The 14,100-nt window shown below is 48.8% G+C and overlaps 1 protein-coding gene across 1 annotated transcript in view; it reads right to left on the reverse strand.

The window, feature by feature from the left end:
- Positions 1–1,284: 1,284 nt before the first annotated feature.
- The window catches only part of TRIM9 (tripartite motif containing 9), a 130,481-nt gene continuing 117,665 nt past the window's right edge, over positions 1,285–14,100 (reverse strand). The window contains exons 9-14 of the mRNA XM_065403238.1: positions 13,721–13,909; positions 9,688–9,729; positions 8,860–8,883; positions 7,297–7,600; positions 5,251–5,413; positions 1,285–1,347 (exon numbers count right to left, since the gene is read on the reverse strand). Of these exons, the coding sequence (XP_065259310.1) occupies positions 1,285–1,347; positions 5,251–5,413; positions 7,297–7,600; positions 8,860–8,883; positions 9,688–9,729; positions 13,721–13,909 (785 nt within the window). The remainder of the gene's footprint in view (positions 1,348–5,250; positions 5,414–7,296; positions 7,601–8,859; positions 8,884–9,687; positions 9,730–13,720; positions 13,910–14,100) is intronic.

Consider the following 14,100-nt stretch of genomic DNA (forward strand, 5'->3'; position numbering starts at 1 on the left):
TCTCTCTCTGTTCTCTCCTGCTCCCCAAGTGATGCTAACCTCGGAACAGAATGAATCCTCTCTACGAAAAAAAAGGACACTGTCGGGTGGTTTTTTAAGGCTAGGTTTTCGCTGTAGCTATAAAAAAATAAATGCTAATATCAAAAGGGCCAACTGCAGGCCCTGTTAGATATGGCAGCACCGTGTCAGCTGGCACCGTTATGTAGCGCGCAGTTTATAAAGCCACTGAGTGGGTGCAAGTGCTCGTCCCAAGTCCTCTGGCAAATCCGCACTGCCTTGCAGTGCCTGGGAACAGGAGGATGGTAAACAACCCGGTCCATCTACTGAGCTCAACAGAAAACCCTTTGAAAATGATAAATTATAGAACCAGAACTGTTCAATTAACATCTAATTATTCTGCTGAAACCAAGTGATCATCCCATCAGAAATGTAATTATCTTCTCCGGCTACCTACCCGTCTTAATTACAGTGGTCTGATGAAGCCCTGGCAAACCTCTTGGTATTTAAAAGTAAAATCTTTGGGCCAAATCCTGCCCAGGGATGCACTGACTTCAGTGTGAGCCACACCCACGCGTGAGGGAAGAATTTGGCCCTATCTGCTATAAAGGATATGACTGTCTCCAAATACTTGATGCATTCCACCTGGCTCTGTATAGACTAACTGGTAATCCAAGACCAATGTCTACAAATATGCTTGAGGGTACTCCACAAGAAAGGCCACAGGGAAAGAAACATCACTGGAGGTAATTTGACTGGCATCAGCAAATGCTTGCCCACAAAGGGCTCCCCCCCTGCCCCGAGACTCTCCCTGGTTTCTTTAGACAGCATCTTTTGTCTGATGTATAACTCAGTCGAAAGTTACTGGAAGGGTTTCACTTGCAATGGCAGCAGCTAAACTGGTCAACAGCAACCACACTCGTATGAGGAAATTAAAAGCCCACATTTAAAAATAACAGCAAATCAAAGCAATGACCCAAACCGAAAAGCTGACACAGAATAACATCTCAGGCTATCTAGGTACTTTATCAGCCAAAAGAGCTAAACAGCAAAGCAAACGCGCACAGTACGGTGCCGGAGACGCCAAGCGGGTTTGCCGTGCGGTCGTGGAGTACGAAGACTGGAGAAGGCCGGTTTCTTCTCTTCTCGCTTTTGTTTTTGGTTTTCCCTGGTCTCCAGTTACCAGCTGACCAAAGATTCCCCGGCTCCTATGAGGTCTCTTCTTGACAAAGTAAAGCAGCTCGCTTGACTCATCCTGAGAAAAGGCAGCTGGCTTCAGTAGTCTCATCACTGCATGGATGCCCTGGAAGTATAGAATTCGGGGACCGGCAAACCAGTGTGGAGCGTCACCTGCAACGACAGGCCTGTTACCAGAGAGCAATCTGCATTCTTCCACCCCTGACTTTGCTTAAGAGAGTAAGGGGTCTAAACACCATGTGCAAGAAGCACAGTGGGCAGCTGGCATTCTGCTCTGGCTTACGAGAGTGCCCTGGCTGCTCGGCTTGACTAGCGAAACGGGCTGCAGGCCACGGCGCATCAGGGCTGTGGTGGACCCGCAGTCCCTGGCGCAGGCGGATTGCCATCAGCAGCACACAGAGCAGCAGCAGGAGCAGTGCGAGAGGAGGGGCACAGAGCGCTCGGCAGGACACGCCTCTGGTGTGATTGGGGAGGCACAGGGGCTCCCTGACTGGATCTGGCTGATAGTGTATAACTTGCACCGTTCTCATCCCACGATGATTCAAGCTTTGTTTCCCATCTTTAAAAACCACCAGTCTTCCAAAATGCCCAGAAGAATCTGTGCCGAGGAAAGGCCCCGCTGTGATAGAGGGCAGCCAAATGTATTACTGGGAGCCCTGGCCCCCCAGCCATGCATCCTTCCCTTGTAATATTCATCGTCTCCACGCCTCTCCTCCTTGTCCCCTCTTGTGGTATTCCCTGCTGCTGCCTCATGCCCAGTAGCGGGTTCGCTGCCTCCTCCCCCTTGTACCCGTGGCGCCGAGAACGCCAGTGATGCTCTCCTGACGTCTTTGGCAGGCCTGTCCTGACACGGTACCTTTAATTCACACTCATCTGTCCATCCCTGTGCAGAACCAAGAGCAGGACGCAAGGCAAAGGCCACAGAGCAGGATAGGCCGGGTGGCACCAGAAGAGGATCACCCACATGTGATCGGTAATAAGAGGAGCAGGGATCACACGACTGGGTGCACCGAGCTCCAGGAGAAAGGCTCTCTGGGGATGCTGGGTCCCTAGAACAACTGTGGGCTCCAGGAATTCTGCCTGCCTCCCTGCCCTTAGCGCCTCTGTTGTGTTCCAAGGCATTGCTGGTCACAGCTGGTCTGCGGCAGCAGCAGATTCCCCTGGCAGCATTTTCTCTGGGCAGGAATATAGACATGGGAAGGGACTTTCCCCTCATTGATAACTGAGCAGCTACAGATGCAGCAATTGTGGCAGAACAAGGAGTATGCAATGGAGAGGATTTCAAAGGTACAAAAGGGAATCAGGCGCCCAACTCCCTCACTCCCCTTTGTGTCTGTGACAATCTCTGCAAATATACTGGAGAGAACTTTCTGTGCACAGATTTCACTACAGATACCAGGGAATATGGAAGAGCACTTCTCTTTCATCTGTTATGACACGCATATTAGAGAAACTGATATTTGCTTTTTCAGGAAAATGATTCACAAAGAGAAGACTTCATCAACCAACCAGAGAGACGGCCAAACCACTGCTGGATTCTGTTTAGGGAAAATATCCCGTCAGGTTGTTCTTGTAACTGGCTGACCTACAGTCTCAAAACCTATGAGGATTGCCAGTTTTTGTGAACAGTGTCACAGAGTCTGTAGCTTGCTTTGTTGTCTACATCACTGATATGCATACAACTGTGTAGAGTTGTCCCTTCTCAGATTAATTCTCCTTTCTGCATAGTTTAATTCTCATATTCAGAGTGGGAAGGAAGCGTAACTCGTTCTTTTACTTACAGAATAACGTAGGGGTTTTAGAGTCAAATTTACAAATGATTTTATCCAAAATAAAGTCTTCTGAATCCTAATAAAGCCATTTGAGTTACTCACACAGCTTTGGGGGAAAAGGATAATGAATGCCTTGAGTTTATTAGCAGTATTTTTATCAGCATGTCCTTGGGCTTCTCTATTATTTGGGTATTTTAAACTTTATCTCTTCTATTGATCTGTCAGGAAGCAATGGGGTTTGATAAATATTCTCCTCTCGTAGGACAAAGTAATGGATGTAGAGATGGGAATTAAACTCATCGAGCAATGGTGCTTGTATATGTGTATCACACCCATGTACACATACAAAGATACACAGACAAGTACCACAGAGTGTTGAACACACTGTCACTGCTCACTATAAAATCATAATCTTACTGAGGACTGCGTTGCTTAGCAATTTAATAATGGTACTCCGAATCGATCACCGGAGTCTCAGATTTCCATAAAATCAGGTTAACGCTGGATCAGCTGTGAAGAAAGGGCCAGACTATGGTTCTTAGAGGGCACGGAGATGGGGGATGCCCTTTATTCGGGCACAATGTTTGCACTTCTAGCCAATTCCCCCTTGTGCTCGAGGGCCTGATCCAAATCCCACTGAAGTCAATGGGACTCTTTCCATGGATTCATGGGTGCTGGATAGAGCTCATGGCTGCATTGTGTCTCTCTCTCCTGCCTAGGGAAGATTACCTTTGATGTCCATATTGCCCAAAATAAATAACTGAACCTACTACATGGGCACCTCACCAAACTGCCTGAAACGTCCTGACTTAACCGATTCAAGCTTATTTCTTCCTGGCATCTTCTAGGAAGATTTTAACAAGCTTTTGGCAATGCTGCGGTGCTTAGAGAAGCAAAGGGTGATAAAATGGGCAGACCAAAACCAGGCTCAGTGAAAGTGTCTGCTGAGTGAATGAAACCAATAACGCCTTGAAGAGGACAATAAGGGGGATAGGAGAAAATAATAATTGAGACTAAAAATACCAGATTAGTTCAGAGCAAGATAAACATTAAACGGTCTTCCAGTCGTCATTGCGGAGATAGAGTTCATGAATGGTCAAGAGCTCAAAAGAGAGCCTGTGTCTGAAATTGCTGTGTGTGGAACAGTTTGCAGAACATCCTTGGTATTACACCAGTGGGACATGGGAGTGTAGCGGGGTGGTTATCCTGCTCCTGCCCTGAAGGGCTGAAAACAGCCCTGGGAGAGGGCTGTGGCAGGGGAAAGGCTGGGCTGATTGGAAAGCAGCCACAGCTGTGGCTGGCTTAATGAGGTCCCAGCTGGCCCTTATAAGAAGGCTGTGAGCCAGAGGCCCAAGAGGAGTCTCTCTCCAGGCTGGGAGAGAGCAGGGCCTGGCTGCCTGCAGAAAGGGGACTGGGAGTGAAGCAGGGCTGGGGAGAGCCAGAGGAGCAGGGGAGCTCCAGGCTGGCAACTCCCCAGGCTGCAGGGTCTGGTCCAAGGCCCATAGAGATACTGGGAGACAGAGGAAGGCAGCAGGTCCGAACCCCCTTGCCCATGATGAGTGGCTTTTACACTGCAGTGTGCCCCAGGGAGCGGGGGCTTGGTGATGACTGGCAGTAGCCCAGACTGAGGCAAGGTGGGGATTAGAGGGTTGGGGGGGTTCCCAGAGAGGGGAGACCCATAGAGACTGGTGGGGGTATTGCTGGGGGCAGCCCCAGGGTAAAGGGGCACCGGGGTCCGGGAGGGACACGGGGCCAGCTACAAGCGGGACACCAGCCTGCAGAGGGCGCCCAGGCTGGAAAAGAGCGAATTCCCTGAGATGACCAGCAGGAGGTGCCACAGGGGTGAGTCCCGTGCCTTTACAGGGAGACTTTTAATAACTAGTGCGATTCCTGGAGGAGGTTGATAAGGATGTTGATGAGAAGGATGTTCCTGGCCAAGTTCTACTGAGCCAAAGGCAGTGGCACTCCTGTTCTCCTGCCATCCATGGGAGAGAAGAAGCGCAAGGAACAAGCTATGTGCTGTCCAGAGGCACATCTTGATGTCAGTGGCTCACCAGTGATCTGGGTCATTATATTTACTCTTCCAAACTGCCCTGTTCCACAAAGGTTCTCACCCCTTCTAGCAGCTGCTGAGGTTTTTCTTACACTGTTGAGAACACTCTAGTGGATAAGAATGGTGCTAAATGTACAGAAAGACAGTGCTCCAAAGGCAGGAGCTCACCATCAGGTTCGGACCTTTTATATGCTGCTGCTGTGAAACCTCTTTCTCTGACAAAGCACATACCTGTACATTCCTGTTCAGACTGACGGCAGGGAAGAACAGGCCCTCCATGTTCTCAAAAGCCACAGGACCTTGCTGATCTTCGTTGATGGAAAAGGTTAGGGTCCTCCTGGTTAAGTCAAGGAGCACTCCAACGGTGGCACCTTTTGTTATTCCCCCTTCGGTCCTGTTGGGGAAAGAGGAAGTCAGATGATGTGCATCACTTAATGCCGTGCTACAGCGTCTGTACGGAATGGCTTCCCTGAAACGCACAAAACAACACCCCTGATCAGAGCCAGATTTACACCTTACACGCCCCTAGGCACAGCATCTTCAGCGCCCCCACACCTACAGCTGACCTTCATGTTTCACAGAGTTTTAGAGAGGTACGGCACCCCTAGAATGCCCCTAGGCACGTGCCTACTGTACCTAATTGGAAATCCAGCCCTGTCCCTGATTCCTGGCAGTCTCCAGTGAAACAGTGCAGCCTAAAAACACTTCAAGGGACAAATACACGTGTACACACTAACTGCACAATATTGTAGCCTAGTGATGATGGGCCAGATTCTGCCCCTTGGATACACACACGGGGCTCCCATTATCTTCAATGGAAGCGTTTGCAGGGAGGTGTGTCTCAGGGCGGAATTGTGCCCCAGAGGACAATCACATAGTTTGCAGAGACTTGGGAAAAGACTGGCTTCTCTGAACTTTTAAAACTGCGGCTCAGCCATCCCTAAGGAGCCACCTGGGAAGTCAGTGGGTGTTTGCCAGGCTGAGGACTGAGTATGGATCCCCAAATTTGGCCCAAACTGTTTGTGGATTATAGAACCTATGACAAAAGAAGTAAGGCAACCATTACACAATCAGAGCATCTCCCGGAATCATATACACTAGTGCTGTAAGACTGTGCCACACGCCGAAGTCTGGTGCTCCACAACACATAACAAACATCACAGTCTGTCACCCCTTTTAAAATTCTAGTCGGTATTACTATTGAGTCTCACTTTTCACTTAGCAACTGAGGCCCTGATCCAGCTCCCATTGCAGTCAATGCAAAGACTCCCCAACCCTATGGGTGGGTCCCAAGGGCCATAAAATAGCTTTGCCCTGTATGGGGAACTCTTGTTTCCGTGTTAAGATTGACAGTAACAATGGACAGCCTAATGGACACAACTTAATACCATTACACGTTCCTCCACTGTATGGTGCCTGCAGACATTTTCCCTTGTTCCTTTCCCTCCAGGTAAGGAAGCGTCATAGGGAATTATGTGGGGGGAGCACGTAGGAGACACAAAAGGGTAACATGCTGTCACTTTAAAAGTACGGCAGAGCCACAGGTGCTACGAGACCCCTCCACAGCGTGTATTCTAAGATGGTTGCACATGCCAGTCTCATCTCAAACACAACCACAATTAGAATAATCCTCCGAGCTCAATGCTAATTGGCATCCAGGTGGGTCTCACCCATCTACAACCACCTACATCATATGACTGGCTGAGCAGCGTGCTTCCATCTATTCATCTGGTCTAGTGGTGGCCAACTGCACTCAGTCATTAGCCATACACTACCAGTGAAAGGGCGGAAGAGCGTGTGGGAAGAACGCATTGCTTACAAAATAAGTGTACTATCCTGACAAACTGGCTTGCACGGAAAAATGGAGACAGAATTTCTACACCTCAGTATAGCACTCCAGATGGTATAAAAGCGATAAAGGTTTATTAGCACGAGTGTGGGATGAGTGCCTTACTCACGAGTGGTGAAATGTTCTGCACGGATAGACGGATGAATGTTCAGAGGACTAGGAAGCAGAGATAGACCGGGATCATTTCATTCTTAGCACAGTAGGTGAAGTGTTCTTGTAGCTGGTACAGCAGCAAGGATGTCTGAACTGCCCTTAGTTTATACTAAGCATAAGGACTTCACCTTAGGCTCTAGAGAGCAAATCCATTCCCAGTGTACATGTGTGCAGCTGCCATTGAAGGAGTAGCTTACATCAGGGTTGAGTTTGGGCCTTGATCTCTGAGAGAAAGAGAGTCTAGAGAAGACCTGATTCCAGGGTTTGTGGCATACCTGTTGGTGTGTGAATTGTTGTGCATGAACCAGCTCCGGTTATTGTCCACATACATTGCCCAGGCTTTGTCGTCCTTTCCTAGCATGACATCCTTGAGGACATCAACACGAGCCACGCCAAAGGCCGGGTCTGGGTGGTTATCGTAACGATCGATCGACAGCTCCCAATAATGGAGCCCTTTGGAAAAGCCAGTTTTCCCCAGCACAACCCTGTCATCATAGCTGTTACAGGTGACAGTCAGGTTGTCATTGGAAAAGAGGATGTCAGAGTGTGCAGAGCCGGGATCGAACGAAAACCAGGCCACTGGAAATACACAAAGGATAGCTGTTTAGTACGGCTGAAACAATCCATTCCAGCAACAAAGCCACACAGATGGGATGAGAAGCACCACGCGCCACCTTGCAGGAAGAAAGCTCAACCATGAGGTTCAGCAGTGGACTTAGGCTGCGCTTATCACCAAGTACAGCAGGGAACCGGCTCACTATAAACTCAGAGGAAGGTAGAGAGAGACTGGACTGACTCAGTAGAATTTACCCATGGGAGAAGGTCTCCTTGCTCAAAAATTATCCCTGTGGGCATGGAATCACTGATGGAGGCTATTGATACCTAGGCCTGGTAACTGGCAGACCAGCAACACCAGAGTCATGGAGCCTGATCCTGCAAACTTTTACACAAAGGTTGGGGGTTGTTATGGTCTAGTGGGTAGGGCACAGGACTGGGATGCTGTAGAGCCTGCTTCTATTCCCGACTCTGCCACTGACTTGCTGTGTGACCTTGGGTGAGACACATTGATTCCCTGTCACATTGATTCCCTCCCATCTGTCGTTGGTCCTATCTATTTAGCCTGTAAGCTCTTCGGGGCAGGGACTGCCTCTCGCTACATGTTTCTACTGCACCTAGCAGACTGGGGACCTGACTTTGGTTGGGCCTCTAGGTAGTCGTGTAATACAAATATTAATAATAGTTACTCTTACGACTAAAGATTACTCATGTGAGTAATGCCTTGCAGGTTCAGGCTCAGTGTGGGAAGGGGGATTAAAGTTTAGCAGACACTCTGTGTGAGTGTGTGTGAGGGGGGAGTGCTTGCAGGTCTAGTAATCAACAGCACACACAAAAATCTACATTGACCGACAGATTAAACAACAGCGAGTAACCTCCCTAGAGAACCTTCAATCTTATTTTTATAAAATCTAGTTCATATGAGCTCTGGAAAATGTTGAGAACCTCTAGGAATCAGCATGATTGCCGATTTAAATACATTGCGACTTGGATACAGTAAACCGGACAGGTAGAACATCACCTTTTTGACAATACACAGAGTAACAGAATGTCATAAACCACTATCCAAGCCTCATAGGTGATTTTTTCCTCTCCTGTGATCTTTTGTGCATTTAATGTAGTTCAAACTGACATATCCACAACATAGTCTCACACCTGGACACATATTCTCACCCAAGTAAACACTGCTTGAAAATAAAACAGATTTATTCATTGATTTACTGTGTCTTTTCACAAGCTAGCTCACTTACTGGTTTTATAACTCAATATAAAGGGTTCCATACCTGCCACCAGTTTTTTAATGTCAACTGTTGTCATTCCAAATGAAAGGCATGCAGGAAAGAAACAGGAAGTAAAATTGGCATTTATTAAAATAAAGAATTCAGAAATATTTTTTTTGCTCACATACTTTTCCATGTACTGCATGAATCTTTTTCCCCCCCATGTCCTGCAATGTGTGTATACATGGACTCACCATGAGCCTGCATTGTAAATGAAGGGCGCGTTAAAGTACACGGTGCATGAATCATTTGGTGAATTTAGCTGAGTCGGGTCATCTTAAAAGGGTTTGCTTTTTCCAAAAAGAATTAAGGGGCCTGATTTTGCAAGCTGCAGAGCACTTGCTACTCCAACAGAAATCACCAGGAAATGCAAGTTTTCAGCACCTGTAAAAATCAGACCCAAATGCCTGATTCAGCCAGGTCAATGTCTAACTTTGAGTGCATGAATAGTCCAATTAGCTTCAATGGGACTAATCATGTACTTAAAGTCTGACACATGCTTAAGTACCTTGGTCAGGTGGGGTCCAAATGTATTTTATTTTAAGGATAAGAGTTTGATGGGGAGTCCATTTCCACAGCCCAGCTTCAGGTTTCTCTTTAAAACCAACAAGCGGAAGAACTTAAAATTCCTTTAACACCAAACCGAAATGACCATTCCTCATTCAAATCACTGGGATGGAATTTGAGAAACAGGATGTAAAGTAGGAAACAGACTTTGATTATAGTGAGCTGTTTATTTACTTTGTCAAAAAAAGGCTTAACATACAAATCAAATATAAAAAAATGACCAACACAAAGTAAGAACCACTTAATTGTAATAAATATACTTGCCTAATTGAGAGTAAGGCGCTGACTGTGTCTCAAAATTGCATCCTATAAAGAGATACTATATTTCACACATCAAAGCTAAGATGTAACAACCAGTCTCACAAAAAATACTTGTAAACACTTACAAAATTATCCATTTGATCCAATCACTTGAGGCCTGATTCATTAAAAGCCAAAGACCATGTTCAAGATTTTCAAAAGTGACTAGTGATTTTAGGTACCCAACTTAAGAGACTTCTGGAAGGGGTCTGATTTTCAGAAAGAGCTGCACACTTACCCTCTGACAATCAGGGCCCTTTAAAGTGTCTCAGGGTGGGAACCTAAAAACCCAAAGTATCCAAAATTAGTCGACACTTTTGAAGATCCTGGCCTCTATTTTCATTAGAGTCCAAGGGATTGTACTGGCCTCTGAAAAAGAGCCTCTAGCAGCAAAAAGTAAATGTTTTCCCCATTCAGTAAATCTCCTTACACGCTGCATGTTCAAAAATACTGTCCGCGACTTCCTCTGGGGAAAGAAATCGGAACAAGATGGGTAGACAGCATCTGACTTAGAGAGAACTCTCTCCAGTAAGACGGAGAATATCTAGTTATTCTGAAAAAATCGTTTGAAATCCACCCCCCAAAAAAAGAGCAAGTGGATTAAGGTTGACCGAGTCCTTGATCACTTTTCATGTTAACGTAGGTGGCTTTTAGGTAGCTACATAACTCTAGTTTAGCTATTGCCGTATTTTAAGAGTAATCATGCTGCAGTGAGAGCTAAGTGTCATTATACGACATTACACTGAGCATTTACTGATGGCATTTGGTACTCATGAAAATTAGAGGCTGACCACTGAGCAGAGCCAGAGTGAGTGTGTGCAGGTGCTATGCAACCTCCTTCCATGGTTCCCGTGACATATCCTGGAGCTCCTGTGTGCAGCCAGGAGACTGCTCTAACTACTGGCTGTCGACAGCTCCAAAGGGCTGACACAGGGGATTGCATAGTGTAGGAGTTCACCACCCATGTCCCCTTTTCCCCAGCTTCACTGATGGCTGGGAAGGACATGGTGTAAAACCCTCCATATTGGCTGTGTGCGAACGGAGAATTCTCCTTGCACTGGGGTAATCTGACTAGGGTCATTTACGCCAACTCTATAGCCACGTTCTGCCACCATCGCAGGGCAAAGTGGCTGCACCGCACCAGAGAATCGGGCCCAAATGTATCTAATTTGATAAAGAAGCGATTGTAGCTTCATACAAACTGTTCTTCCCTTATTACTCCTTAGCGATTTATCGAGAAAAGGGGATATTTTTGCATCTGGGGGAAAGAAGAACCAGCATGGGAGTGAAGCGATCCCATTTTGTCCGACTATTTTAGGGCTGGACTGCTCCGGATGGGTCTGTGACTGGTTTCAATCGATTTGCATGCAAAAAATGGAGGTGTTTTCTCTGTGCCAATGTTTTCCTCTAGCACATTCACCCCGGTCCCTCCAGGCAGGGTACATCTTGTATATTTCTCATTGAACCTCCCGCTGCACTTAACTCCTGCTGGGTAAAACGCTGCAATGGCGGCTGCGGCAGTTTTAATGAATCGTGCCCTGTGCCCCCTTTCAAAGGTTTTTTTTTCAAGGTTTCTGGGCTCTACTGTAATACAAATTAACCATCAGCAGGACAAATAAGAAGAAAGTGGTTAGATGGGTTTGTAAAATTCCAGCCCCTGTCCCCCACTCCCACCCGCTTCCCAGACCTCAGCCTGTGATCCCAAAGATACACACTCCACATACAGGTATTGATCAAAGCCGTTACATTGGATCTCGGTACATTGGACACAAAGTCAAAACGTCCAATAACAAAACAGTTCAAGCCAGCAGTGCACAGCAGTACAATGAACAACATCAAAGCACAAAGAAAAAAAGGGTTGCTGACAGGAGGTAGGGGCCCCTGTATGTTCTGGCAACTGTCATGCTGCAGCATTCCTCATTCCGAGTTGTGAGATGGAAACAAAAGAAAAGGGACCCCACTCTCCCCTTGCTGAGCCAGAGTAAGTTGGGGGTTATGCCACTGGAGTGACACTGGTTTAAACCCGGCACGGCGGGAGAATGAGGCCCTGGGAGCTTTAGAAATAAGAAATGTGCAAAAATTGGTCTCCATGATTATGAAAAAGCAGCAAAGAGATCGGCTATGCCTGCCGCTCCTTTGCTAGTCGCTGTTCACCGCAAGGGAAAGGAGACTCTGGCTGCACTTTGCACCGTGAATCAGCCTAAACCAGGGGTCTCAAACTCAGATGACCTCGAGGGCCGCATGAGGACTAGTGCATTGGCCCGAGGGCCGCATCACTGACACGCCCCACTTGCTGCCCTGGCCCCGCCCCCACTCCACCCCTTCCATGAGGCCCCGCCCCTGCCCCGCCTCACCTCATCTCGCCCCTTCCCTGCCCCCATTCCAACCCCTTCCCTGAAGTCCTCACCCCAACTCTGCCCCCTCCCTGCCCCCAGGGGGGGCAGGAGGGGTGTGGCGGGGGTTCAGGGCAGGGAGTTGAGGTGCAGGAGGTGTGCAGGGTACGGCGGGGGCTCTGGGCAGAGAGTTGGGGTGCAGGAGGGGTGAGGGGTGCAGCAGGGGGTTGGGGTGCAGTGTGTGGCAAGGGGCTCCAGGCAGGGGGTTGGGGTGGAGGAGGGGTGAGGGGTGCAGGGTGTGGCAAGGGGCTCAGGGCAGGGGGTTGGGGTGCAGGAGGGGTGAGGGGTGCAGGGTGTGGAGTTGGGGTGCAGGAGGGGTGTGGAATGCGGCAGGGGGCTCTGGGCAGGGGGTTGGGGTGCAGAAGGGGTGCGGGGTACGGGTTCCGGCCTGGCGCCGCTTACCTAGAGCGGATCCGGGGTGGCAGCACCGCGCACCGCGGCCAGGGCAGGCTCCCTGCCTGCCCTGTCCCCGGCCCCACTCCGCTCTGCTCCGGGAAGCGGCTGGAGTCCCTGGGGGGGAGGGGGAAAGGGGAAACGGCACCATGTGCTGCTCTTGCTACTCCTCCAGGTACTTCCCCCAACGCTCCCATTGGCCGCGGTTCCCAGTTCCCGGCCAATGGGAGCTGCAAGAGCACGGAGCCCTCTACTCGCCTCCCACCCCCCTGCCCGGGGCTGCAGGAACATACAGTAGTTCAGCCACTTCAGGGAGCGGCACGGGGCTCGCGGCGGCACGGGGTAGGCGGGGGGGGGGGGGCATGGGGAGCTTGGCGGGCCGCACGAAAGAACCCCACGGGCCGCATGCGGCCCACGGGCCGCATGTTTGAGACCCCTGGCCTAAACCCTTGTCACAAACCACTAAGGCAAGGACTATGGAGGCAGGCAGGGTACCTGGGGGGCTGTGCTTATAACCAACTGCCTTGCACGCTACTCAGAATTTTATTCATGTTCTTTCCTCCCCTTTGCAGAAAAAGAGGCTTTACATATCAGAGGGCCTGATTTTGACAGGTGTTGAGCACCCACCACTCAAAGTTAAGTCAGTGGGAGAAGCAGATACTCAGCACCTTTAAAAATCAGACTCGACAGTCCTCAGATGAGAAGAGTTGTGGCCCACTCAACGCCCTGCTTGCTTCTGTGTTTTTTAACATCTCTTTTTAAAAAGGTCTGTTGGGTCGAGGGTTAATCGAACAGCCTTCGAAAGAGTTGCAATGAACAAATCTTACGGCAGCAGCTGACTTTCCTGGAACCTTCCCGTATCTCCCCAGCATTCCCTCAGCGGCGTGTGCCAGTGCTGTTCCCGTAATTCCAGCACGGCTCCTCCCTTGCTCATAATAGCTGTCGTATAAGGAATTGTGCACTGACCCGGGGCTTGCTAATCAATGCCGTTAAATGACAGCGACAATGGTATTGTTGTTACATAGAAATATACACCACAAAGCTACATCATCCAAATTCCCTTCACTTCGGGAGCAGGCCACTGACAAACAGAACAACTTATCCCCCTGGCATATGAATGTCATGGGAAAAAAACAAAACAAAACAAACAAATACTTCGGAGCTGCCCAAAAGCACAGATCAAGAGGAAATGCCAGACGTGCTCAGCTCACCGGCTGAATTCAGAGACTGTAAAGAAGAATGCAAGCTCAGCGGGTGGGACGAGGATCTTAGCTCAAAGTAGGATCTCCCCGAGAAGCTGGGTTGTAGATTAAGTGTGGAGGAGAAAGGACTCATTCTACGGAGCTGAAATCTTTCCAAAGGCACTGGAAAAGGGAGGGTCTGTTCTTCTGACTCCGTGTCTAAACGTAAGATCAATGCAAACCCCACATCAGAAATCTGCGGGCTGACTTCAAACCGTTACCGGAGCCGAGCCCCCGGTGCAGAACGCAGACACTTTAACATGCATAGGCTGTGCTGCAGCACGTGTGCTGAGCAGGAGGACACAGGAAGTTCTGGAGCACAGATACCACTCAATAATACCGTATCATTG

This window comes from Emys orbicularis, chromosome 4, assembly GCF_028017835.1.
Source record: "Emys orbicularis isolate rEmyOrb1 chromosome 4, rEmyOrb1.hap1, whole genome shotgun sequence".
NCBI lineage: Eukaryota > Metazoa > Chordata > Testudines > Emydidae > Emys > Emys orbicularis.